This window comes from Bolinopsis microptera, chromosome 5 (genome assembly GCF_026151205.1).
Source record: "Bolinopsis microptera isolate Bmic1 chromosome 5, MBARI_Bmic_1.0, whole genome shotgun sequence".
Lineage (NCBI taxonomy): Eukaryota > Metazoa > Ctenophora > Tentaculata > Lobata > Bolinopsidae > Bolinopsis > Bolinopsis microptera.
The window spans coordinates 1,915,783-1,939,672 of NC_087076.1; the positions used below are offsets into that span (position 1 = coordinate 1,915,783).

Below are 23,890 nucleotides of genomic sequence, written 5' to 3' on the forward strand. Positions count from 1 at the left end.
AGATATTTATGATCATAATATAGTACATAACAAAACAATTCTCATATTTTTTTCCGTGCAAAAGAACAGTTTCTCATTTAAAACATTACAACCTTCAAAAAACAAAAGCTGAGTGCTGACAGATAAATTCATCAAACAACACTGTTTCAGTTCTGATTAAAAGATATGATTTCGAAACAATGTCTTTCACTAGAAACCTTAGTAACTAACATAAATCTCAGAAAAACTCATGTCTAAATTTCTAAAATCACATTCTATAAATATTCAAACCTAACAACATCACTTTAAGGATTATCCACAAAATATTAACGCTTCTATAAACATAATTTGAAATTGCATCTTGTCTGGATCAACTGGCGATGACGATCAAAGCCGTAGATAATCAATTTAGATATTAGATTAGGATTAAAAATAAATCAGTATAAATTAAAACAGTTGAAATCAGATTAGGGCAGATAGATAACATCTAATATTAAAACTTGCTTGTTCAGCAACCGTTACAGTAAGAGATCAGGAGCCATTTATTTCGAAGACGTGTGTGACATTTAGCAAAGCAATGACCAAAAAGCAAGCATACAAAGCAAATACATAATATCCATACCATTTTCTAATTCTGAACTTCATCAGCGGTACAGCAACTAAGTGTCCACAGATGGTGAACATGAGAAAGGCTGACGATATAATCAAACTGCCACTCAGTTTCAACTCTAAGGGCCTACCATGCTTTAGAATAGCAATGGTACTAGCAAGACCGATTCCAAGAAGCATATTCAGGCAGGGACCACCAATACAAGCAGACACCGCCATCTGTGGATATCCCTGCTTTGCCATAGCAACGTCTGAAACCAGATCCCCCACACTGTTTGCCCAGGACAAAACAGTGAGTCCCAAAATTGCCCCATTTATCATAAACATGTGCCCGAAAGCAGAGAGGAGGCTGACAATCTCGTTAGCAATAGTGTAGATCCACAGGATGCTCATGAGGAAGCCCAGAAGGGTGTAAACTGCTTTGAAGTAAAATGGGGTTTCTCCTTGAGAAGACGTTAATAGCATGACGATCATGAACATAAAACCAATGCATGCTGCTATAACTGGCACAGGAACAGAAATAAGCGTATTATTTGTCTGCTCAAGCAGTAGACAGGTAATCACAGGACAGATCAGTAACTGAAGAGAATTTAGCAGTTTGCTCCATCCAAGCAGAGGAGCATCAAGATCGACTACAGGAATGCTTATCCTGAAAATGATGTTCCCAGGTGCACTCACAACATCGAATATTTTATCTTTAAGCGAATATTCTGCCTCCCAGTCGTCCAGATGAATGGGGTTCATGGCAAGGACAAAATTGTGGGCCATTTGTTTGACAGCACCCATTGAATAGGAAGGATATTCATATTCTGATGTGTTCCCCTGCAGAGGTGAGCTGTAGCTAATATCATGTCTTAAAAGCGGTGTCTCTGCTGTCTCTAACCCATTTACTGACCCAAACCTTTGATGGGATTGGCCTTGACCAAGATAGGGCAATGTTTGAGCCACAGCAAGTGCTCTAGTAAATGCAGCAGATCTAACACCAGGCATTTCAGTCCAATCTCCCCCACCATCTTCATCAATTTCAATTGGGCCTAGCTGCGTGTTTTCATCCGTATCAGATTCAACAATTGGGATGTTTTCTCGGTCAACATTAAGAAGATCGCCACCCCTTGTGTCAGCAGCATAATTCGAATCTATGTTTGGATCAGGATTGACAGCTGTTGTGAGAGATTGCTTCTTAATGAACTTTTGAAACACCAGCCTGCCAATAATTACTAAGAAGACATACGCCGCATAGAGTGCTATGTATCCAATACCTGTGGCCAGGTTCAGCTGTTTGTTATAGCAGTTATACCAAGTCCAGTACGTTGCAGCTAGATAAAAGATACAATCTCTAAAAAATGGTCGTCTGGCTAGTACATACCCGTCTTGTGAGACTGTTACAGCACCTATCACAACTGTGTTCACAAACAGACCAGCTCCAAACATGGCCCCTAGAGCAAGGAAAGATGTTTCTATATTTCCGGAGCCTAATGCTGCGATACAACTAAAGATATCAGGTGAACCATTACCAAGAGCCAGGAAAGTAACTCCAGCAACATTTTGAGAAAGCTTTAGCATCTTTGAGATAGAAGTAAGTGCAGGGCAGAAATAATCCTCAGCTGTCACAGCAAGACAGACGAAAAGATATCCAATCCAAGCGAAGAGAATGATATCTGCAAGTGGAATTGCAGCAGGTAAGTTACAGTATGGAAACTTTAAGTAGTGAACAAGTCCATCATTATCTTCGCAGGACTCTGTCTGTGAGATAAATTCACACTGCTCACTTTTATTGGGAAGGTTATGATAGTCATCACAATCAGCCATAATACCTGCAAGGAGATGTCAGATGAGGTATGAAGTATTACATTTCGGTTAAACTGCAAAATAAATTTTGTTCAAAAGAAGGTAAAACAATAACCAGTATACATTTCCGATAAATTCACTGATTTATAAAGAAACATAGTCCTTCTTTGTCAAATAATACTCAAATGAATGAAGGAAACCAGTGGCATAATGAGGGGCCCTACTGACCCTGTTGTGCACTGTGCAGGGGGGGGGGGGGGTGGGGGCATCGCCATCTTAGGGGGCGCCAAATTGTCGTTTGAATGTGGGACAATTTTGAAAAAATTAACTGAGGTACTAGCAAAACTGCGCGTTTTGCTCTAGAAACACTTTATTAATGACTAGAAAGCCTGTGGTAACAGGGACAAAGCTAGTAGTATTCTTTGAAAGAAAGTTTTAATTGCATCAAAAATATCCATCCCAACCGAAGATACAGCCGATTTAAATATAAAACACTTTAAACACAACGTAATTACCACAAAACCGATCAATATGACGTTAAATCTTTGCACGTGCATGTGTGCATTAAAACACCGTTGCTATGGAACCTTTTGGTTGTTACCTAAATTTCTATTTCTCGTCTGATTTGCACGTGGGCGGTCGTACGTACAGAATTTTCTGAATTATAATAGAGATTATTAATGGAATTATCGGATATTTATAATTCAATATGTATTGATTCTTCTGTGGAAAATAAAAATTGTATTTTACTTAGAGATTTTACCGGCGTATCCTCTCAAATCACCTAAATTGTATAATTTTAGGGAAGGGCACTTTTTCGGGGGAGAAGGCGCCAACAAAATAACTTGATAGTCTCAAAAAGCATGGTACTTGTTCATTAGATAATAGAGCCCTCTAACAGTGGCGTAATGTTGCCTGTTGGCGCAGCGGGTTCAGCGGGGGCACTTCGTTACGCCACTGCTCTCTAAATGTGTGACGTGATTTAAAGTGCCCTGACCCCAATAGTAGAAGTATTACTGCTCAATTTTGTATCCAAATTAATGAGAAGTAACATTCAGCTCTGTGAGAACATAATAATAAACTATATTCTAAAAGTCAAAAGCAAAGGGCATCAGTGAAGGACCTTGGAAATTGTAATAGTGTGTAACAGCCTAAAGTAAAATAAATCCCCAGGGACAGGAAATATTTAAGTCGAGTAAAGAAGAAGTATAGACTTGATCATCATCATTACATTATTATATCATCATCATTATATAATCATACATGTCACTTTCAAATAGACTTTGAATCGTGCTTTTTTCCCGTCATGATTTATTACAATGAATCAAACCGAGCTGTTAATGTCAGTTCATTAACTGTATTCGAAGTCTATTAAAAATGATATATTATAATTCACTATATTATAATTTACTATAAATACTTACCATAAGACTCCATTTTAAATATCATTAATTAAATTCAAAAGATGCATTATATTAGACATGCGATATTTGGCTCTGGGGTTGAACAGAATTGAATCAAAAGTATGATGACTAAAGCATACACAATACAACTACGAATTTATGTAACTACACTTTTCAATTATAGTTTGTGAATCAGCAACCCTACAGTCATGCTATAAATGTCAAAATATTGTGCTGAAAATTTATAATGCAATAATTTTACAAGTCTATGTTTAATTATCACTTCTGCTTCAAAATTGTAATTTAATTTTGAGTTGCACAGTAAAAAAATTATGATTGAGACGAATTTTCGAGTAGTAGGGTAAAGCACATAATTTTGTCATTTTTGGTAATTTTCCGACTGCCTGATATAAACCATGGGTTTTAACCTCGTCTGAAATTCCGATTTAGATGAAACCTCCACCATGTTATAGTAGACAGTCTAGGCAAGTTCTAACACAAAAATGATCGAAATTGCTGGGGTTGAAGATGTTCAAAAAAATTATTTTGAAAAAATGACAAAATTAGGTGACTCTACTTAATTTTGTCACCCCGAACCTAATTTTGTCACTTGAAGATTGTGCAAAAAGTAACCGTTTCTCGGTATTTTAGACTACCTGGATGCATCATTCGAGCGCTTTTTTACCAACATTGACCTCAAAAATCCCAAAGATATGATGTTTTCATAGTTTTGTAGCTTGATGAAAAGATGACACTTTTTGGGTATCTAATCTTAGAAAATAGCCCCCAAATGCCCCTGAAACCACTGGCATCTTGAAAACTTTCTATGAAGCATGAATCAATATTGGTTACTGATTCACGAAACTATATTTACCAATAGCTCTTTAAAACCCAGAATTACAGTATATTTCTCGGCGAAAATATGCTATTATAAGTGTTTAAATGCTATTATAAGTGCCTTATACATATCCTATGAGCAAAAAAACTTCAGAATAGTTGTATAAGGCCATTTTCAACACAATCTGTGATTTACAAGAAATTTGAGAAAGGTCGATTTTTTTGACAAAATTAGGTACTTTTGGCAAAATCGAACCTAATTTTGTCACCCTCTGTAACTTGAATAATAATTGCGCTAGAGACTTGAAAATTTGTACGTATACTTCTGCTGTAGAAGATATTTGAAATATGCAATGTAATAATAATAGCATGAAGCTAGCTCAATTACTTTTGAAATAGCAATAAATCAAAATTTTGAAAATTCCTTAAGAAAACTTTAAGGATCTTATTTATTTTTCGGGTTCACAGGGGGGGCTGAAACCAGGTTTTCGATCAAATGCTGCCATTTGTAGTCAAACGTCGCCAACAGTTGCTCTCGTCCAATGAAATCGCTGCATTTTGCAAGTCGGTATGCATAATTGAATTACATATATTCATATGCGGAGCTTGGCTTACATAATGCAGCGATTTCATTGGACGAGAGCAACTTTTGGCGACGTTTGACTACACATGGCAGCGTTTGATCGAAAACCTGGTTTCAGCTCCCCTCTGTGGGTTAACAGTTTTGCCTTCATTTTTGACACAGATGCAAAAGAGCTAGAAACTTAAACTTTGTAGGAGCAGTTTCAGCAAAGTCTAAGCTTTCTTTTTATACACAAACCTTTTCTTTCAAGCTGAAATTCCGAGCCGAGGCAGTTTTTCAGAGCAAAATGACAAAATTAGGTACCCTGACAAAATTACGTGCCTTACCCTATATAGTAAAAACAAAAAAGCGAATTTTACATCACATTTCATGAAGCTAATCTAATATTCATGAGTTTATTATCGGATGTTCAAGTTTAACTATGTTTATTATGATATTATTATTCATTGTAGCTGGAGAGCGTCCAGAGGCGGTTTACCCGTCTGATTGACGAGGTGGGTACTCCATAATATAATAATACAGTCGTCGACTGGAAATCCTCAATTTAACAACGTTGGCAGAGCGGCGAATACGTGGGGACCTCATTGAATCTTTTAAAATGATAAGTGGTTTGGCCAATTACGGAGCTGGTTTGTACAGTATGAGCAGATCTGGTCTTAATGTGATATCAAACAGTAGATGCAGTAAAAATAGCAGTAAAATTATGAAGAAAGTCCACAGTTCTTTTCTTCCGGAGAGGATGAGACCATATTGGAACAAACTCCCCTCGGATGTCAAGAATTAAGGGACTGTGTTAAGTTTTAAAATAAGATTAGAGGCTTTCAAAAAAGAAACTATTTTAAACGGATCTGTAAATGATAGTCATTTTTCCTATGTTTCGGACGAAGTATTAGGAAAGATTGAGGAATTAAATTGTTTGTTTGTTTGTTTATAGAACCCGTCCCCAATCTCGTATCGGAAAATGACTAAACTCAGGTCTGAGTGTGAATACGGGTGGTACCTGCAAGAGTGTTCAGTAAGCATTTAGAGTTCTGTAAAACTGCAGTTACAATTGTGCTAGAGTATTTTTAGTATATACGATTGGTATCAGATTTATAGAGGAATTAAATTATGCTACTAATAAAGAAAAGCACAGTGAATATCTTGTGTGTAATAATCCTCATGTTGCTAAAAAACGCTTTATCAACTTATATAGTAGTGGAAAGTATGTAAATTAGATTCATTTTAACTTGGTTGTCTAGGCTAATAGATTTAAGGTAATTTTTAAACTTTAGTAAATATATTTTTGATGATATGTGATGATGTTTGTGTCATTATATTTTGATTTGATTTGATTTGTAATATGGCAATAAAATTTAAAATTTGTTTTACTTAAATTTTGTTTTACTTGTGAAAGTTTTGTTGACAAAAAATGCGCGGCGTGCTTTAAATTTGAATTAATGTACAATGTAGGCGCGCTATATTTTGATTGGCGACGTCAACCCTTACTTCCAGAATCCAGATTGTTGCTATGCGAATTCGCTCTTGGAGGACTTCGCCGCTTCGACGCGCCGCGCGAACTACAAACTAGCATTCTTGCTTCGCATCGAAGCAAGTCGATCGTTGCTCTGCTTCGCAAAGCAACGATCTCGATGGGTTGACAATCGTCAACCAAAATTCGCTCCTACTAAATCGCTCGCCCAAATTTTCAAAAAATTTTTTTTTCCACAAAGTTCTTAACAATTTAATTCCTGTATCGCTGCCTCACTATCTCTCTTTATATCAGGGCACTTCTCGACTAAGACGTTGCCACCTCGACAGTCTGTCTATTGTGTCATCAATTTTACCTAAGTTAAGTCAGAATTCACACACCACATGTACCTCAAATAGCCCACTGGCAAAATCATTTTTCTACAGAACCCATATACTGTGGAATGGACTCCCTTTACAGGTAAGACAGATTGTGTCTACTAGTCTTTTCAAAGCTGAGGTCACTAAGCATCTCTGGAAATGTTTATTGGACAGTGAAACAACAGTCTAGCCTAGTCTCTTTGCTCCCCATATTATTATTATTTTTGTTTTATTAATTTTTTTTATCTACCTTCCTATACTTTCAACATCATATCACACTTCACCCGCACACCTTCTCACACATTAATGACCGTTTCAGACCTGTATCTAATGTATCTGGAATTTGACGTATTGAAATACCAATTTTGACTCTTTATCCACAGTTATTCACCATGGATTTGTTTGTTATTAAATAGTTTTTCATAAATTTTTGGATTTAGATTAATTCGATGTAATGGGTCCAAGTTACTGCGGACATAGTTCACTATGTGTTTACCGTGTTTGGGTGCCCATCATATTTTACAGATGGGGGCGATATTTTGAACGATTCTATTTTATATTCATCTATTGCTGTACTCTGTAAAATTTGAAAAGTATTTAATAAAAAAAAAGGCCCTTTGAGTATGAAATATAAAATAGATCTCAATCGGTGTAGTGTATTTTGTAGTGTATTTTGGACGCTGATTCCAATTGCAAATTAGATGTTTTGGAAGTTTAACAACGATATTGAATATATGTAATATATTTTTGAGCATTTGTTTCATCAATCCGAGCGTGCTAAATTACTTTACACTTATCCCGATCTTTGAGATTTTTCTAAAAATGCTCTCCTGGCGCTATATTGACGAAAAACTGTCTCAATCGCGTGTTATGACCGTATTATATAGAAATTGGTGTAATTTCTGATCGTTAGGGTTAGGCATTAGGGTTGCAGCAAATGCTTTTGTCAGGGATTGGGTTAGGGATGGAATCAAATTAGAGTATTATGGTTTCGAATACTCGTTCAGGGCCAGTTACAGCTAGAGAACAGTTTGATAAAGTCTCGTGACAGTCGAGTGTAAAGAGATTGATCATCATCCTCATCAATCAATATAATATACAAATTTAGTTTAATTTTCATTGCTTACATTTCAGGTCGGCTCTTAAAACCTGCCCTTGTGTTAGTCACCTAACCCTAGGGACCAGAGGAGAATAAAAGTAGAAAAAGCAAAAGACAGGGCTTGCAGAAAAAGAGAATAAAAAATAGAGACCCAAATCAAATCAAATAAAAAGTAACTCAAAAAGGAGAAATCAACTTATTATCTTTATCATTATTATTTACCCAATAGGAAAGTTATACTTTATTCATGATTTCATGATTTAAGTTATCCATTCAAGTTAAGTTGACAAACGCTTGAAATTGTAAATTACTTACTTGTACTTGATTATAGGTGTCTTTCATCCAGTTCTTTCTTGGACGACCCCTAGATCTTCTCCCAAGGTCCCGCAGGGGTCCAGTTAAGCATGTACTTAAGTAGCGTAGTGTCTGGCATTCTGGTGACATGGCAAAACCAGCACATGCGGTTTGCTCTATTGGATTTATCCTTGCACGCTCCAGCACTTCTGTGTTTGGAAATTAGCCCCACTATATTTCCAGGATTATCTTTACTTTTTATTGGATTTACATTAGTTGCAAATAAGTAGGAATAATTTAGAAATAAGTTCAATTCGATGTTGTCAATAAAACAAGACATTTCAATTAACATGATATTTAATTTTTAATTTAGCTCATTTTACAGAATCCACAAATTTATAAAAATTCATTAAAATATAATGCCCACTGGGTGTCTGAATTTTTGTCCTTGACTGCTCATTGAATAGTGGAAGCTCAGACAACTAAAGGGGCAAGGAATGTGCGGCCTGAAAGTTTTTGCACACACTGAAACGATAAATCGGATAAATGGTCATAACTTGTATAGCATTATGCACTGGCCAGTATTTGGATAGATAACCCTTGGTCTGGAAGTATGTTTGGCGAAAAGTTGCATTGGAGAGCACACCAGCTAGATCAGTGATGTTTTGAGGATGGAAGTTAAATATGTTTCCATAAGACCAGATTTTTCGTTTTGATGCAAACTGTGGAAATAATGTGAAAGCAACAAAAAAATGATGTGTAACAGATTTAAAATGACGAAGATATCAATCATATAGTTTATCTTGTTATCAAACATTCATTGGGTGATTATGTGATATTATGATACGGCACGATTTGAATAGTAGTGTCAACCCAATTTCGATTCCACGTTACGAACAAACATTTTATGCTTGATATCTTTGTCATCTGAGTAGCTAGAACTTCCATCTCTTCAGGAAAAACATTATTATTGAATTGAACCTTCATTTGAAATAAAATAACGTTGCTATTATTTGATTTGACATATTCCTCGAATGATATATAATACTAAAAAGAATTAACTCAACCTAGTAGTCACTGATTGAGTAATAAGTCGAAACGTCTTGAATCAGACTTATGGGTCCCCCACTGACTTATGGGACGCCTTCATTATTAAATTTCCTCTGAAATTTGTAAGGAAGCTAACACTTCTATTATTCTTACTATTTTTTTATTACTTGCCGTTATCATACTTAAAATGACCTTTAAAGCAATGTTAAATGAAAAGATATGCAAAGAAGAAGTAGTACAGGCTCATTTCGAGCATCTAGCATCAGAGTTGAGAACAGATCGAGTACAGATAGACTGCGTCGCTCCAGCTCCCTGTCAAATGAAGTGTTAACTGATTTCCGTAAAACGTGCAAGTTATGCTCAGGTATTAGTTATGCTCAGGTATTAGTTATGCTCAGGTATTAGTTATGCTCAGGTATTAGTTATGCTCAGGTATTAGTTATGCTCAGGTATTAGTTATGCTCAGGTATTAGTTATGCTCAGGTATTAGTTATGCTCAGGTATTAGTTATGCTCAGGTATTAGTTATGCTCAGGTATATTAGTGCCTAATCTTTTATAATTCATGACTGGCTTTTGTTCTGCTCATAAATGAAAGTATTCTTTCATCTTTTCATTGATACAGCCAGATGACAAAAAGATTAACATCTGATGCATTAGTTCATCATATTTCTAAGCACCAAATTCCACAATTTTTTACTAAAACTACGATAATATTTATCTGTGTAACATAAAAATAAAATGACTACATTTCCATCAGATCCGATCAATGCAGGAACGGTTATCATGGCCGAAGGAGATTCGTGGCATGTCAACTGTTTTGTTTGCTCCAAATGCACAACTGAGCTTACTGACTACCACCAACTCGAGGGCCGACTCGTGTGCAATCAATGCATGACAAAGGTTCTGTATTTCCTGTATTTTGCATCACTATGTTATATTCATTATTACTTAATTTATTTAACATTCCATTGCTCAATGTTTCTAAAAAAGTGCATTCCTGTATATTCTCTGCTCCATTATTTCCTGCCATCTTATGAAAATCATATAAAATTGTAACATTTAATCTACTTAAGGTTGTTGGTGGGTGTACTGTGTGCAAGGAATATCTGGGAACTTGTTACGTTATATTCAATGATAATAAATACCATACAGGTGAAATAACTCACGGTTTTGTAACATTTTTCAAAAATAAATTCAAAATAAAAACTAAGTAATTAGTGGACTTTGAACTGAATGTAATATTATGTAGCTCATCTGAACGATAACATATTGTTGCATAGTATAAAAAGTACGAATTATTCTAGAGTGTTCATGTAAAACAAATGACCTAGAATAATTACACAGGGTGTTTACGATGTTCACACTGGGGACAAAAGAACACTATACGCTTAGCGAGGGGGGTCAGATTATTTGTGATAACTGTACACAGGTAGGTCACATTATTTTATTACGATTAAAAGTTTACCTGCAAATTAGTTGTCACGATTTCAGGGCGACTGTGTGGCAAGCTTTGTATGAGTTAGTTCAACTACTCTGTTATATGCGTAGCTTAGTTGTACACAGTAATTACGTGTAAGTTGTAGCCTAGTTAGACAAAACAATTAAATATGTAGCTCAGTTTGCTATACCTCCACCGGAAGTTTAATTATGTGATCTTTGTGACAGAAGATAATAAACTGAAGTTTTGAAGCTCTGATATATTGTTTAATAGCAATTAATTGGCTATGTAATTAATTGGCTATGTAAGCGCATTGTTGTACAAAAGCGTCTGCTCATCTTAAGAATTACGGAATCATAGAAAACATTAATACTACTGATATCAGGATTATATGAATATCAGTCTCCTTTAAAAAATGAATTTATTCGTTTTTTATTTGATGTTTACGTTTGACTTTCAGTGTAACATGTTATCTCTGATATCAAATGAGAGGAGGGTTCAAGTTAGGTGGGGAGACTTAAACACTGACTTTTCTGATGAATTTCAGCTCAGGTATTGTTTATCAATAACTTAACTCTTTTCGTTTCTTTATCTTTATAATTTCAATGAAGTAAATTGAAACAGTAAGAATCGTTTTTAGATTTCAATTATAGAAATAAACTGAAAATCTATTGTTTACGGACACATGTGCTGGTGTCGGCACACGTCATCACTGCAAAGGATCGTTCCTGAAGGACATCCTCCTTCTGTACACTTGTTGCATGTTTTAGCGCAGTACCTCTCCGCATATGTGATGTCCTTGCAGTGAGCCAGTGTGCACTTCATGTACTTGTCTTTGCAAAGAACTGGGTCAAACCTGTCGTCATTATCTGGAACAACGTAGTCAGTTGCTTCGTCAGGATTACTATCTGCCACGCCCGTCACCTCCAGATCGGGATAGTAGGAGTCGAGATAGAGTCCACAGTTGTGATGCCCTCTCATATATCTGACATACCCTGATTCTCCCCAGTCGCCACCCCAGCTGTTTTTCACCAGAATATACTTTTCTGTGTAACCTACTGCAGTTACCGCGTGATTCAGAGATCCTGTACAAGTCATGTCCTTAATGATGCCAGTTTGGTAAAGCTGGAAGAACTTCGTCGCTTCAAATGCAACTGTTATAGAGCCCTCAGCTATAGCCTCGATGTTCGCCATTTCATTCTCAGCCACCTTGACGTATCCTACGATCTTTGCAGCGATCATGGCATCTGGTTTCTCTGCTCCTAAACACTTCTCATCCACAGCTTGGTAAAGATAATCTGCTGTCGCAGCAAGTCTCCCTCCATTTGCTGCTGAGTACTCGTAGCACTCCTGCATCCACCCCCCGTTACATCCATCTGCTAACCCTTCATAGACACAGTCCAAATATTCCTTCTCTGCAAAGTTTCGGAGGGCGGAGTTCTCCAAGAGAGCGTATCGTGTCTCCAGACCTCCCACTGCACCAAAAGTCCAGCAAGATCCGCAACTAGCTGCAAATTGCAATATGTTCTGAGTTTAGTTTATAAAGTTGGTCATCAAGTCGTCCGATTAAGTGAATCTATTAAGTATACATGTAGATTGTAGATGTTATCATGTTTTTTAATACCTACAAACAATTAATATCATAGGGGATAGCAGGGATAATACCTTGATCTTTGATTGCAGTAACCAGCCCTTTCTCGGTCCAGTCCACTTCAGCTGGAGTGTCAGATAAAACGGAACTGAGTGTTCTTGGTTTCGCTTTGATTCCAGAAGTGCCATTCATACCTGGGAAATATTTTTATAGGTTTCTTCAAGTTTTAATGGCTCTGAAGGAGTACACCCAAAGTGCACAGAAAAGAAACGCTGTGATATAAATTCGTAGATCACTCACCGAGATATCGATTTCGTTCCTCAGCAGTCATGACCGCAAAGAAATTAAGTTCGAGAGTAACACTGCTGTCCTGTCTTGAGTTCTGTTCCGCCACAATTTCCGCCGAACTGCGCCACATCTTTAACCTCATCCTATCCTCACTTGGTCCGAAACTGAGTTTCTGATCTGCTTTGTACTGACCATACGCTCGCAGGGTCGCTTTTGGGGATCGCAGTATTGCTTTAAGTCGGTCTTCATGAGCACAGGTAGCGGCCACCAGCAGAGATATTAGTAAAATCATGATTCCCGGAGTTTAAACTATGAATTAAAAGTTTCCTTGGCGGTGCACAAATTTAAGGGGCGGTTTAACAAAGACACCTCTTTGTTTCTGTACAGGTGCTAACCACGGGACGATGTGATAACTCATTTTTCGAGTGATATGTAACGGACCACTTATGAGAACTGACAAAAGGTTTACCATCTGCTTAGAAACTTTGTGAAGCTGGCCTGTTTACAGTTAAAGCTTTGAAAAGTTAACACCTGTATAAGTTTAGCTTCCTTTCTAGAAAGATTTTAAAACAGTCATCACCTGCTCGGTACCCGGCATTTTACAAAGACATAAACTCTGTCACAGTATTGTTCCATCTCTCTTCAAGAACGAGAAAAGTGTCCCCCCTGGCTATAATTGTTCGTTGGAGTGATTCACAACATTCACAGTTCACTTTTAATTTGTGTGAAATGTGATGGAAACACGTGAAACATCACAAAACCTCACGAGGAAGCGCATCTTTAGCCTTCATTTATTCTGAGGCCTTGATAGTTGGTTCCGATTCTAATAGAAACTACGGATTTTGACAAATTACACAGTACACACTATGGGAACGTAAGCGTTGGGCAACTTTGCATTTAGCTGACTTATAGTTAAAGCACAGGTGAAGCACATTAATAACGCACAGTAAGCGAACAGTCAAGTCACACCTTAACAATAACACTTCAACTTCAAGAGTACAGTAAAAAAACACTCAACCAACGAGTAAAGTGCCAAAATGCCATTTTTTGCGATAAATAACATAGGCTGAATATGAAGACTAATGACCTTGTTTCCATTTAACTGATCATTTTGATATTCTTCACTCTGTTTTTATCAATCAGTTACACTCACAGAGTTTGCTAGATGTACTGAGTTTTTTCAGTATACTTCTTATTTTAATTGAATAATATTTGCTACAGGGTAAAAGAAGCACCTAAATACAGTTTTCTAAGGACTGGTGACGTTATCATTGCTATTAATGACAGATTAGTCAGCAGTACCAACTTGTGAGTGTATATTCCATATTTTAAGTTTATCTCGTCTTGTTGAATCAACAAGACGAAATAAACATTGCTGATGTACATTACCTGTAAACTAGCTTGTTTATTATAACCTAATTATAATCTAGTTATAATCTTATGATACCAGGGGTGGTATAAATCTGGATCAGACGGTTACCCTAACGGTTAACCCAGCTGGAATGCGATCACGGAATGCGAGTGATGCGAGCCCGCCACCAACAACCCCTCCTTCTCCTCCCCCTCCCTCAACTCGGCAACACAAACGCAGACTTCTCAAGGCTCTCTCCACTTCCCCGCCACCCTTGGATACTCAGCCAGCCAGCTACATCTTCAAACCGTCCCAGGTTAAAATAATTGTACTTGTTAGATTATTGTCATTTTCGTTTCTCGATGAATTTATTATATGTGGGATGGTTTCACCTGGATCAGATGATAACATATCACAGGTTGAAGTTGGAGAAGTTGTCGGGCAAGGTTTCTTCGGTCGAGTTTGTCGTGCTCGGTTTGTGGAGACGGGAGAGAGAATCTGCCTTAAAGAACTTCAAAATGTTGACCCTTCCTCTGCCAGTGTACGTATATTTTCTTTAGAATGTGAGGAACAACCGAAAATTGTTTTACACCCTGAAATGAACAAAATTGTTTCATTTTTGAGCTTTTGGTCTAACTTTACCAAAAAGTTTTGTATACGATTTTTGAGCATTTTGGTTATCCTACGTGAATCCGTTCATGACCTGGTTAAATGCGCTGTAAGATAAATGTACCGTGGCGGTCTTGAGTAAAGAGCGTATGGTATGTAATTACACAGTACACACGTCCTTACTCCTTATGTGCCGTCACTGAGGTCTGGACTTTTATTGGACGGCCCCATTACAACTTACAAAACTAAGATAAATTATAAATTATAATTTCTACGCTATATAATTGTGAGAAGTACTGATGGAGAATCAATAAGTTTAAATGCTACCATTGTGTATAGTTACTGTGAGGAGCGATTTAGCTTGTTATCGTTACACGAATAGATTTAGTAATACAGAAGTATATTCGAGAATCAGTTGATATTTTCATGCATAATTCAGAATTGCCTCTGTTTTAAGTAGCTACCTTAGTTTTGAAATCAAACCAGTTCGTCAAATCTCAAAATAATGTCACAAATGTTCGACCATCCAAAGTTAGACGGCTAAAATATTATAAAGTTGAAAGATAGTTAATGCGACCACTATGCATTACCACAAAAAAACCCATAAATCTGCTCCTTTTTAAAATTCCTTATATGTTCTGAACGTTCCTTAGAGCCTAAAATAACCAACATTGTGTCTGAGATTATATTGTATGTTGGCCAAATCTATTGAAACATGTTAGCAATCAAGAGATAACTCTGACCATGTCGAGGATAATGAACTTGTGGTGATCAGTTGTATCTGATGTCAAGGAGTTGTATCGGGTAACAGGTCTGTAATCCTGTTATCACGCTGAACCTGGGAGGCGGTAATTTGTTTCTGTAATTGGTATAAACTCCCCTGCGTCAACTTATAACTATCGGCCATGTTACAGTTAATTGTCATGTTGTTTAAGAGACGTGATAGTAATTTCTACTGATCATATCTCCCGATTGTTCAATAACCTGTGTGAACTGTTGTAAGATAGGTGTTATTACTCTCCGAGAGTGAGAGAGAGCAGGTCCTACCTGGTCTTGTACACTCAGAACTTTTAACATTAGCAGATTGGACGTCACTTTTCCAGTAAACCTCCTTATCTACAAGAATATGTCATGAAAATGTTCTTTTACCCAAGATGTACCAACGATTATATTTTACAATTGTCACAAGTGAAACATTATGTTTCTAGGTATTCCTAATTCCAGAATGTTACAGTGAATTATATATTTTACAAGAAAAAATACTTTGACTTGGTTTATAATTTAATAATAATATAATTAATAAAATGCTCAGTTATTTGTAGACGAAGTGGCTCTCCTAAAGAATCTGAAGCACGTGAATGTTCTCTCTTTCAAAGGAATCGTCTCTAACCCACCTTCCTTCTCTCTTCTCACCGGCGAGTAATATTATTTATATTCATCAACTTTATTCAATTTTACATAACTTTTAATTTTTAAAGTTGCATTTTTTGCCGACAAGAGATTAAATGTGAATCGTATACTGACTAATAAATTCGTAGCGCCTTAATATTTGCCCCTCCCTGAATTCAATACATGTCACATAATTATCTTGATCGTGATAATGTTATGAAAAACTTTTAAAATTATAAAAATACTGGATGAAGTGATCCTTGTCAGAGTAGAGTTATAACACTATTATAATACTATTATAACACTATTATAACACTATTATAACACGAATATAATACTATTATAACACTATTATAATACTGTATGCCTCACCTTACGTAAACCCAGATGTATGATAGTATGCTTACATTTGTAGCCATATTTTAATCATCCTCGTGCGAAATGTATTCGACAATAATCTGGTGACCTGTGAAAGGTCTTACTTTTATTAACATAACTTACTTCTAGAACATGTGGAAGGAGGAACGTTGAGGAATCTGATAAAGAGGAGAAATGTGGACATACCCTGGTCTCAACGACTTAAAATTGCACTGGATGTTAGTCAAGGAATGTCCTATCTTCACTCAAAAGAGGTAGGTAGGGTAGGTACTAGGTATCTTGGTAAAGTTACACAACACATTTCCAGCAGTGGTTGTATAATTATCAGTCTAATCAATATACTGGTCTTATTTGTTCATTGTTTCTAATTGACTCTACTAAACCTGAACTTCAAAATATTTCGAACGGAGAGAGGGGGTTAATAAAGTTGAATAAATACTGGCCTAGAAAATGAAAGGTTTTAAAATCGTTTTAGAGGTAACTTGTTTTGTGCTCTTAACTGCTGAATTGATTTGGAAATAGCTGGAATATTTAGAATTTGTAAAATTCTTGAGACATCTCAGACGAAAAAGTAGATGATACTTATAACGTATGTTCAGTTAACATAAGGGGGACTAGGTATATCTAGTTTTACAAGAACCCATGAAAACCTACTATTGCTACTCGGTTTCCGAAAAAATTTAAAGAATTGTTACTAAGTTTTACTTTCGAAGCCTCTCAAAATCACCTTTTAACTTATGATACCTTGCAAAGTATATATATATAGCTATAATTAATAATACCTTAAATGCCTCAGCATATATATTAATATAATGTGTCAAAAAGTACATATCTGGATAAACATACACGTAATCTGTATTAGTTAGTGTCGACAATGCACTCGGAATTGATTGACAATCCTTATTTATCGAAAGTTCAAATCGTATTTTATTTGAACTAGAATATTTGAAATTGTTCACTAGTACTGATGTAGGTATTTACCCTCAGGTAGCCTATACATGCTATATATAAGCTGTGATTTTTACTTTCCTCCTGATTTTACAGATGTCTTGAAGCTGGCTTCAATCCAACCACTGCGCGCTGCAAATAACATTTTATTCAATTATCACTGTGATTTCACGAAAAACACTGCTAATACTTAATAAGAATTATGTAATATTTCATGAAATCTTATCTAGATTTTTGATCTAATCATTGACTTAACAGAAATGTACAAACAATTTACATGATTACAAATAACTGCTTTGCAATTACTAGTGTATGTTGCTGGTTAACAATATAATTAACCGTATTCTCACGGGAAATTGACGTGGGAAGATCACTTAATTACTTGATAAAATAAAATTCCTGGAGTCAGAATACCTAAAATAAACATCGTTTTTCTAGTGTTTTCAGTATTTTATACTGTTTCAGTCTTGTTAGAATGAAATGAAAGCTATTTGGCATGTTTTCTTGGGCTTATTTTACGATTCTTCAAAGGAGTTAAAAAAAGGATTAATGCGGCCGTTAGCCGTGTAGTTATTTAACTGTGGCCCCACATTAATACAGGATGTCTACAATTAAAACACAGTGTCTATAACACTGTATTAATTGTATAAGCTATATTTCCTATTTGGCACAGCCCGGAGGTCTCAACATTCTTTACATATTGATATATCACAGCGGATTGGGCGACATCTGTCCGACAGCGACATCTGTCCGAATCAGAAAATAGGTTATTTGGACAATAGTTTATGTCGGATCCTACCGTACGATTTTCTTAAAACTTTCCATAAAGTATGGTGGTTATAGGACGAATAATATGTGTAAGTTTGAGCGAGTTTCTATGAGCCAAGTTTAAGATATTACCTTAAACACAAAAAATATATCCAATTCGGTGGTTTTCAGTGGTTCCAAAGCATATATCTGGAGATCCAACGATACGATTTTCTTGAAACTTTCTAGATAGTAAGATAGCTTTAAGACAAATAATTCGTGCAAGTTTGGATAAATTTCTATGTGCCAAACTTGAGATATCACTTCAAACACACGAAAATAGTGCTGTCGGACAGATGTCGCTGTCGGACAGATGTCGTGTTACCATCACAGCGAGTTCACCAGGTGAACAATCCAGATATTCACGTTAAAAATTATTAATGGGAGCTGGTAATTGTGGTGCCGTGAAATTTCACTGGTTACAGACGGAATTTAAGGGTGTTCCTTATCTTTAGACGGGACTGTAATTCTAGACTGCTAATGAGAAACCACGTCTCAAAGACTGCAGATTGTATCTGTGTTAAACGCAATGTTATGGTGCAGTATTTTTGAGATCTCTTCAGTTTTTATAATGAAAAAACGGACTACCTGATAACCGAGCCATTATTAGACTCTCTTGCAACCTCGGTAATGTACGCTGTAAAATTATGGCTGAGTGTGCTCTACTGAAACTCTTTAATGACTCTCATAATACGTTAAATAAAGCTGACTCAATATATTATACATATATACATTTAATATATACATTTCAGATAATACATAGAGATCTGACCAGTAAGAACTGTTTATTGCGAAAAGATGGAACTGTCGTAGTGGCAGATTTCGGACTTGCTCAATATCAACAAACGTCGCTCACAAATTACACTTATCTTAGCCCTCCCATTGCTCCCGGTAAGAGAACATGTTGTAATTTGTAATTTGTAATTGGTAATATGTAATTTGTCATTATGATTATTGTACGACTGAAACTTTAGACTTTTCTGCTCTAATTTTCAGAGAATAATAAGCTAATGTTTCGCTTGTATACTATCATGTTTGAGCTGTAAACAAAGTGAATATTATAATTTGTGTTTGTAAACATATTATGTTGAGCGCGTATTGCGTAATGTCTAAACCCTTTGCAAATTACGTTCCGTGAAAAAAACAGGTAGGTAGATACATAAAGGCTAATATTTTGATGCAAGGTATGACAAATCGTTTTTCTTTTGGGAAAATCATTTAAATTTGATTTGTTACTAAGTGACAGCAAATCCAAAAGAGATCATGTTTTCTTGGCAAACATAGAATTTAATTCGGTCGCCCGCGACCCGTATTATTACATTAAAACTGCAATTTGATAATCAGAAGGAACTTTCTAGAAGTTTCTAGCGGTACAGCTTGCATATATCTACATCCACTTTTGAGTAGCAGGAAGCTTCCGGAAAATTATCGTTTATGAAGTATTACCTATCAAGTTGTGTAATACTGTACTTCACAAACAATCATTTACATCTTAGTTTAAAACTGAAACTTTATTAATAACATTCATAATATTCTGGACATACCACTCACCAAAGACCGTCCTTTTTTGGAACGATAAATGTTTCTTACACTCAAAAATCTCTTTTTCTTCAGGTAAACGTAGGAGTAATTCAGTGGGTGCTATTTACTGGCGAGCTCCTGAAATGATACTAGACAAACCATACAACTTGAAGGTACCTCCTGGCTTCTTAATAACAAGTCTGATGTTTATTCACGAGTTTCATTAATATGAAGCAGTTCCAATCACTAGCTCTTAGCTCTATTATCTAGCGATTTAGACGTTCGTTTGACGGTTGGTCTGTGACCAGCTATTTACTTGCGTTAGCGGAAACTACAAATAACTTAACCGTCGATTAAAAACCATAAACTGACACCAAAACGCCAGGTTGACGTATTCTCGTACGGGATAGTGATGTGTGAGCTGATAGCCCGGATAAAAGCGGATCCTGACTATTTACCTCGCAAGATAATCGACTGGGGAGTTGACGAGACCGCTTACAGAGATCTGGTTCCTTTTGACTGTCCGGAACCTTTCTTGTCGGTTGTCCTGCAGTGCTGCTGTCCTGCTCCCGAACTTAGACCTCCTTTTTCTAAAGTCTGCGAATTTTTGGTGAAATTCAAGGACAGTGAATCTCCTCAAGAATACAATGAAATACTTTTCTCGATCACTCGAACACTTCATAGTATATCGGAGGATGACTAAGCAGAATTGTCTGTTTATTTTATATTTCTTGAAACCCATGTTTGTAAAATTGAATATTGAGGAAACGTTTTAAAATACATAAGAGAAATTATCCAACCAGGCTGAGATTATAAAATACAGAATTTCATAGGAGATGAACGATTGAAAATAATGTTTCTTATATCAGACTAGATAATACTAATAATAAACTTGTTAGTAACGGAAGAATAAATTTTAACATGTTCCGCTTATGTTTTTATTTGAGATTTATTAGACATTTTTAAGACATAATCATAAGATTGAAAAGTTTAGTCACGTCAATAATGTTAGACACATAGATTACATCGGCCTCGTTTATAAATTTTCGCCTAAGGTACATTGAGAATTGATGAGCAGTTGTGATTCAATTTTATGATGGTCACTTAAATGTCAAAGAAATGTCAGCTACCGTCTCGTATGATGTGGAAAAATTATAATCCCTCTCGAGAAATGTCTCATCTGAGTGAACTTTACAAACGTATCCGAAAGTTTCAAGTATCCTCGTTATGAGAATGACTATATTGAGCATAACTTTATTTGGCCAGCCCTGCTATAACCTCATCCAGCTACCAGAAGTGAAGTCTGGTGAGAACCGACGTCAGTTATGTACGTAGAATTTGTACACTTTGTGAAAGTTATGCGGAGTGGAGAGTCTGTCACCATGATAAGTGCGCAGTGACAACTATGTTGCGAATTTCGAACCTTCGCAGACGCGTGTGTAAAATATGTGTTATGACCAAGACTCAAGAGTGTATCGCATGAGGAAAATTCCTGTGTTGAATTTGAATGAACACACTCGAAATTATTGCAATACTTACTTTTGAGTACTTTGAGTAGGTTTGGCTGGGATCGCTTCAGGACAACAGTATCAAGTACGTCCTCCTATCACTCCACAGGGGTCTTTTTGTAAGTACCATTCCAAGAGTGAGTTGTTGTTAGTAGCGGTGTATCCTTTAGTCGGAGGTGTGTCGGGGAATTCTTTAAGGAATTTAGCCAGTGACGATTTTAACAGGTCCAAAGTAGAGATGGAATTAATTTCTTTGGGGAGAAGATTCCACAGCTGTGCCGCTTTCACTCCAAACGAGTTTTCATAGTGAGTTGCCACAGAACGCTGTGATTTGTTGTTCAGTGCTGGTACAGTAGCTTTTATTCCATGTCGGGGGTTGTTTTTGAACAGCATGCCAATATCATTTGGGGCCAGGCCATTGAGAATTTTCCATGTGTGGATCAAGATGTACCTTTCTCGACGTCTCTGCAATGATATGATATTGAGTTTCGTGAGACGTTCCCAGTAGTCTAAACCACTGCATCCGTTAATGCGTCGGGTAAATTGTCGTTGAACGTTTTCTATAGCCTCTATGTCCATGGTCTTGGCTGGATTCCAGACAGGGCAGCAATATTCTAGCTTACTCCGCACCATGGTTTTGAAGAGGGTAAGCATGAGAAATTGTGATCTATCTTTGAAGACGCTAAGAACCCAGGATGACATAGTGCTTGCTGATTGGATCATTTTCTGGATGTGGGGAGTCCAAGAGCAGTCGTTTGATAAAATCACCCCCAAGTCCCTGACAGTTTCTGCTGGCTCAATTATTTGACCTGTTGTAAGAGTGTAACTGAGCAGATCATTTGTAAATGGCAGATTTCGTAGCAGAAGAGAATTATTGAGCGTATAGTTGAGGATCTCAAATTTGGCTTCATTGAGCTGCATATTGTTTCTTCGAGCCCAGGCAATGACATTGAAGAGGTCTTCTTGTAGCGATGCTTTGGTGGCCAAGTCCAATATTTTACCGATGAGTTTAGTGTCATCAGCAAATATCTTTCCAAGAGAGGTAAGCAGTGCGTCCAATTGGTCATCGATGTAGAGAATGAACAGAATCGGTCCCAACACTGTACCTTGTGGCACTCCACTTATCACCAGCTGGAAGGATGACTTAGTTCCTTCAACGACCACTGTCTGGAGACGGTTTGTTAGGAATTCGCTTAACCACTGGAGCATGTTTCCATGAATTCCGTAACGTTTTGCTTTTGCAAGTAGTATGTTGTGATCCACCTTATCGAACGCCTTGGCGTAATCGAGGTATATGACATCTACTTCTTCGCCACTGTTCAGGCTTTTCAATATGGTATCTACATGGTCTAAGAGTTGAGTTAGGCAGCTCCTCTTTTTGCGAAATCCATGTTGATGCGGTGAAAGAAAGTTATTCGCTTCCATATGTTCGACAAGGTTGTTTCGTATCACTCTTTCGAAGATCTTGATGATATGCGATGTTATAGAAACAGGGCGGTAGTTGGCAGCCTCTGTGCGGTCACCCTTCTTGTAGACAGGGGTAATAAACTGCGTTTTCATGCTAGGAGGGATTACTCCAGTTTCAAAAGAATCTTGCCAGAGTAGAAATATGGGCTCGGACAATGTCTCTCTACATTTGGTCAGGATCCTAGCAGGGATATCACCATCAGGGGTCGATGAATACGGGTCCAGTTCCTTGATGGCTTCTGAGATATCGTTCACTGAGAATTGCATTTGATCGAGTTCCTTAACTGGCACAGGGTTCAATCCAGCAAGGCTTTCCTCGATGTGGGCTTCATTTGGGTCACTAAATACTTTCACATATTGGGCCTGGAGGAGCTCGGCCTTTTCCTTGGGGTCAGTGTGCAGTCGACCTTCTCTATCTCTGATGGGGGAGACAGAAGATTTGACTTTCGCAAACTTCTTTGCGTAGCTGTAGAAGTAACGTGGATTTGTCTTTATGGTAGTGACAGCTTTAGCCTCGCGTTCGTTGAGCTCGTTGATGATCAGCTCACTTATTTCAAATGCCAAGAGGTCCACTTCATTTCTAAGCTTTGCAAGGACGGGGGACGTAGGGTTTCTTTGAGTAATGGCATTCATGCGGGCGTTGATCTTCCTCTTTTTCCTTTTAAGCGTATACTTTTTACGACAATGCTGGTTTCTGTGCACTGGGGAAGCACCTGGCTTATTATTGTATGGGGAATTGAGGAGAGTGACCTGGAGCACAGTTAAACGGATGAGTTCCAAGAAATTACTCCCATTCTCATCGTCTTCACAGAGTCTTTTAAGTTCCTTCCAATCTATTGTTGCTAGAAGTTCATTCATAGCTTCAAAGTCAGCGTTGTGATAATTTACTGCTCGAAAAGAGTCTTTATCTACAACTTCAGTTGAGGTTTGCTTGGGGCTGAGAGGGTTGTGACCTAGTAAAAGCTCAACAAGTCTATGATCAGACAGCTGGGTCTCACACACGTTCGTCTCGATTACGTCTTGGGGCTTGTTGGTGAGTATCAAATCAATAATGTTGCTATCTCTAGTAGGTTCATGAATCATTTGACTGAGAAAGTTCTTGTTCATGAAGTCGAGTAGGCC

General features: G+C 37.0%; 3 protein-coding genes across 3 annotated transcripts; 1 reads left to right on the top strand and 2 right to left on the bottom strand.

The window, feature by feature from the left end:
- Nucleotides 1-33: 33 nt before the first annotated feature.
- LOC134815243 (mitochondrial sodium/calcium exchanger protein-like) lies at nt 34-2,415 on the bottom strand. The gene has a single exon (XM_063823757.1). It carries the CDS (start codon nt 2,395-2,397, stop codon nt 511-513), a length of 1,887 nt encoding a protein of 628 aa, XP_063679827.1. The 5' UTR covers nt 2,398-2,415; the 3' UTR covers nt 34-510.
- Nucleotides 2,416-9,670: 7,255 nt separating this feature from the next.
- Nucleotides 9,671-21,320, top strand: LOC134814812 (LIM domain kinase 1-like). The gene is made up of 13 exons (XM_063823097.1): nt 9,671-9,836; nt 10,231-10,373; nt 10,547-10,625; nt 10,818-10,902; nt 11,372-11,463; nt 14,012-14,098; nt 14,241-14,457; nt 14,560-14,682; nt 16,063-16,165; nt 16,647-16,771; nt 19,025-19,163; nt 19,887-19,966; nt 20,179-21,320. Exons 4-13 carry the CDS (start codon nt 10,828-10,830, stop codon nt 20,494-20,496), a joined length of 1,359 nt encoding a protein of 452 aa, XP_063679167.1. The 5' UTR covers nt 9,671-9,836; nt 10,231-10,373; nt 10,547-10,625; nt 10,818-10,827; the 3' UTR covers nt 20,497-21,320.
- On the bottom strand, nt 11,545-13,176 carry LOC134815217 (procathepsin L-like). Its single transcript, XM_063823734.1, has 3 exons — nt 12,803-13,176; nt 12,577-12,696; nt 11,545-12,419 (listed from the first exon to the last, which is right to left on the bottom strand). The coding sequence occupies exons 1-3, from the start codon at nt 13,080-13,082 to the stop codon at nt 11,587-11,589; spliced, it is 1,233 nt and encodes a 410-aa protein (XP_063679804.1). The 5' UTR covers nt 13,083-13,176; the 3' UTR covers nt 11,545-11,586.
- Nucleotides 21,321-23,890: the final 2,570 nt, after the last annotated feature.

Bases quoted from the DNA above. Each gene is read 5' to 3' on its own strand.
- LOC134814812 (XM_063823097.1), top strand. From the start codon at position 10,828: ATGTTCACACTGGGGACAAAAGAACACTATACGCTTAGCGAGGGGGGT. The intron at 11,464-14,011 runs GTATTGTTTATC...TATTTGCTACAG, and splicing joins TCTGATGAATTTCAGCTCAG to GGTAAAAGAAGCACCTAAAT. The intron at 14,683-16,062 runs GTACGTATATTT...TAAAATGCTCAG, and splicing joins TTGACCCTTCCTCTGCCAGT to TTATTTGTAGACGAAGTGGC.
- LOC134815243 (XM_063823757.1), bottom strand. From the start codon at position 2,397: ATGGCTGATTGTGATGACTATCATAACCTTCCCAATAAAAGTGAGCAG.
- LOC134815217 (XM_063823734.1), bottom strand. From the start codon at position 13,082: ATGATTTTACTAATATCTCTGCTGGTGGCCGCTACCTGTGCTCATGAA. The intron at 12,697-12,802 runs GTGAGTGATCTA...AATATTTCCCAG, and splicing joins GGAACGAAATCGATATCTCG to GTATGAATGGCACTTCTGGA. The intron at 12,420-12,576 runs GTATTATCCCTG...TGCAATTTGCAG, and splicing joins TACTGCAATCAAAGATCAAG to CTAGTTGCGGATCTTGCTGG.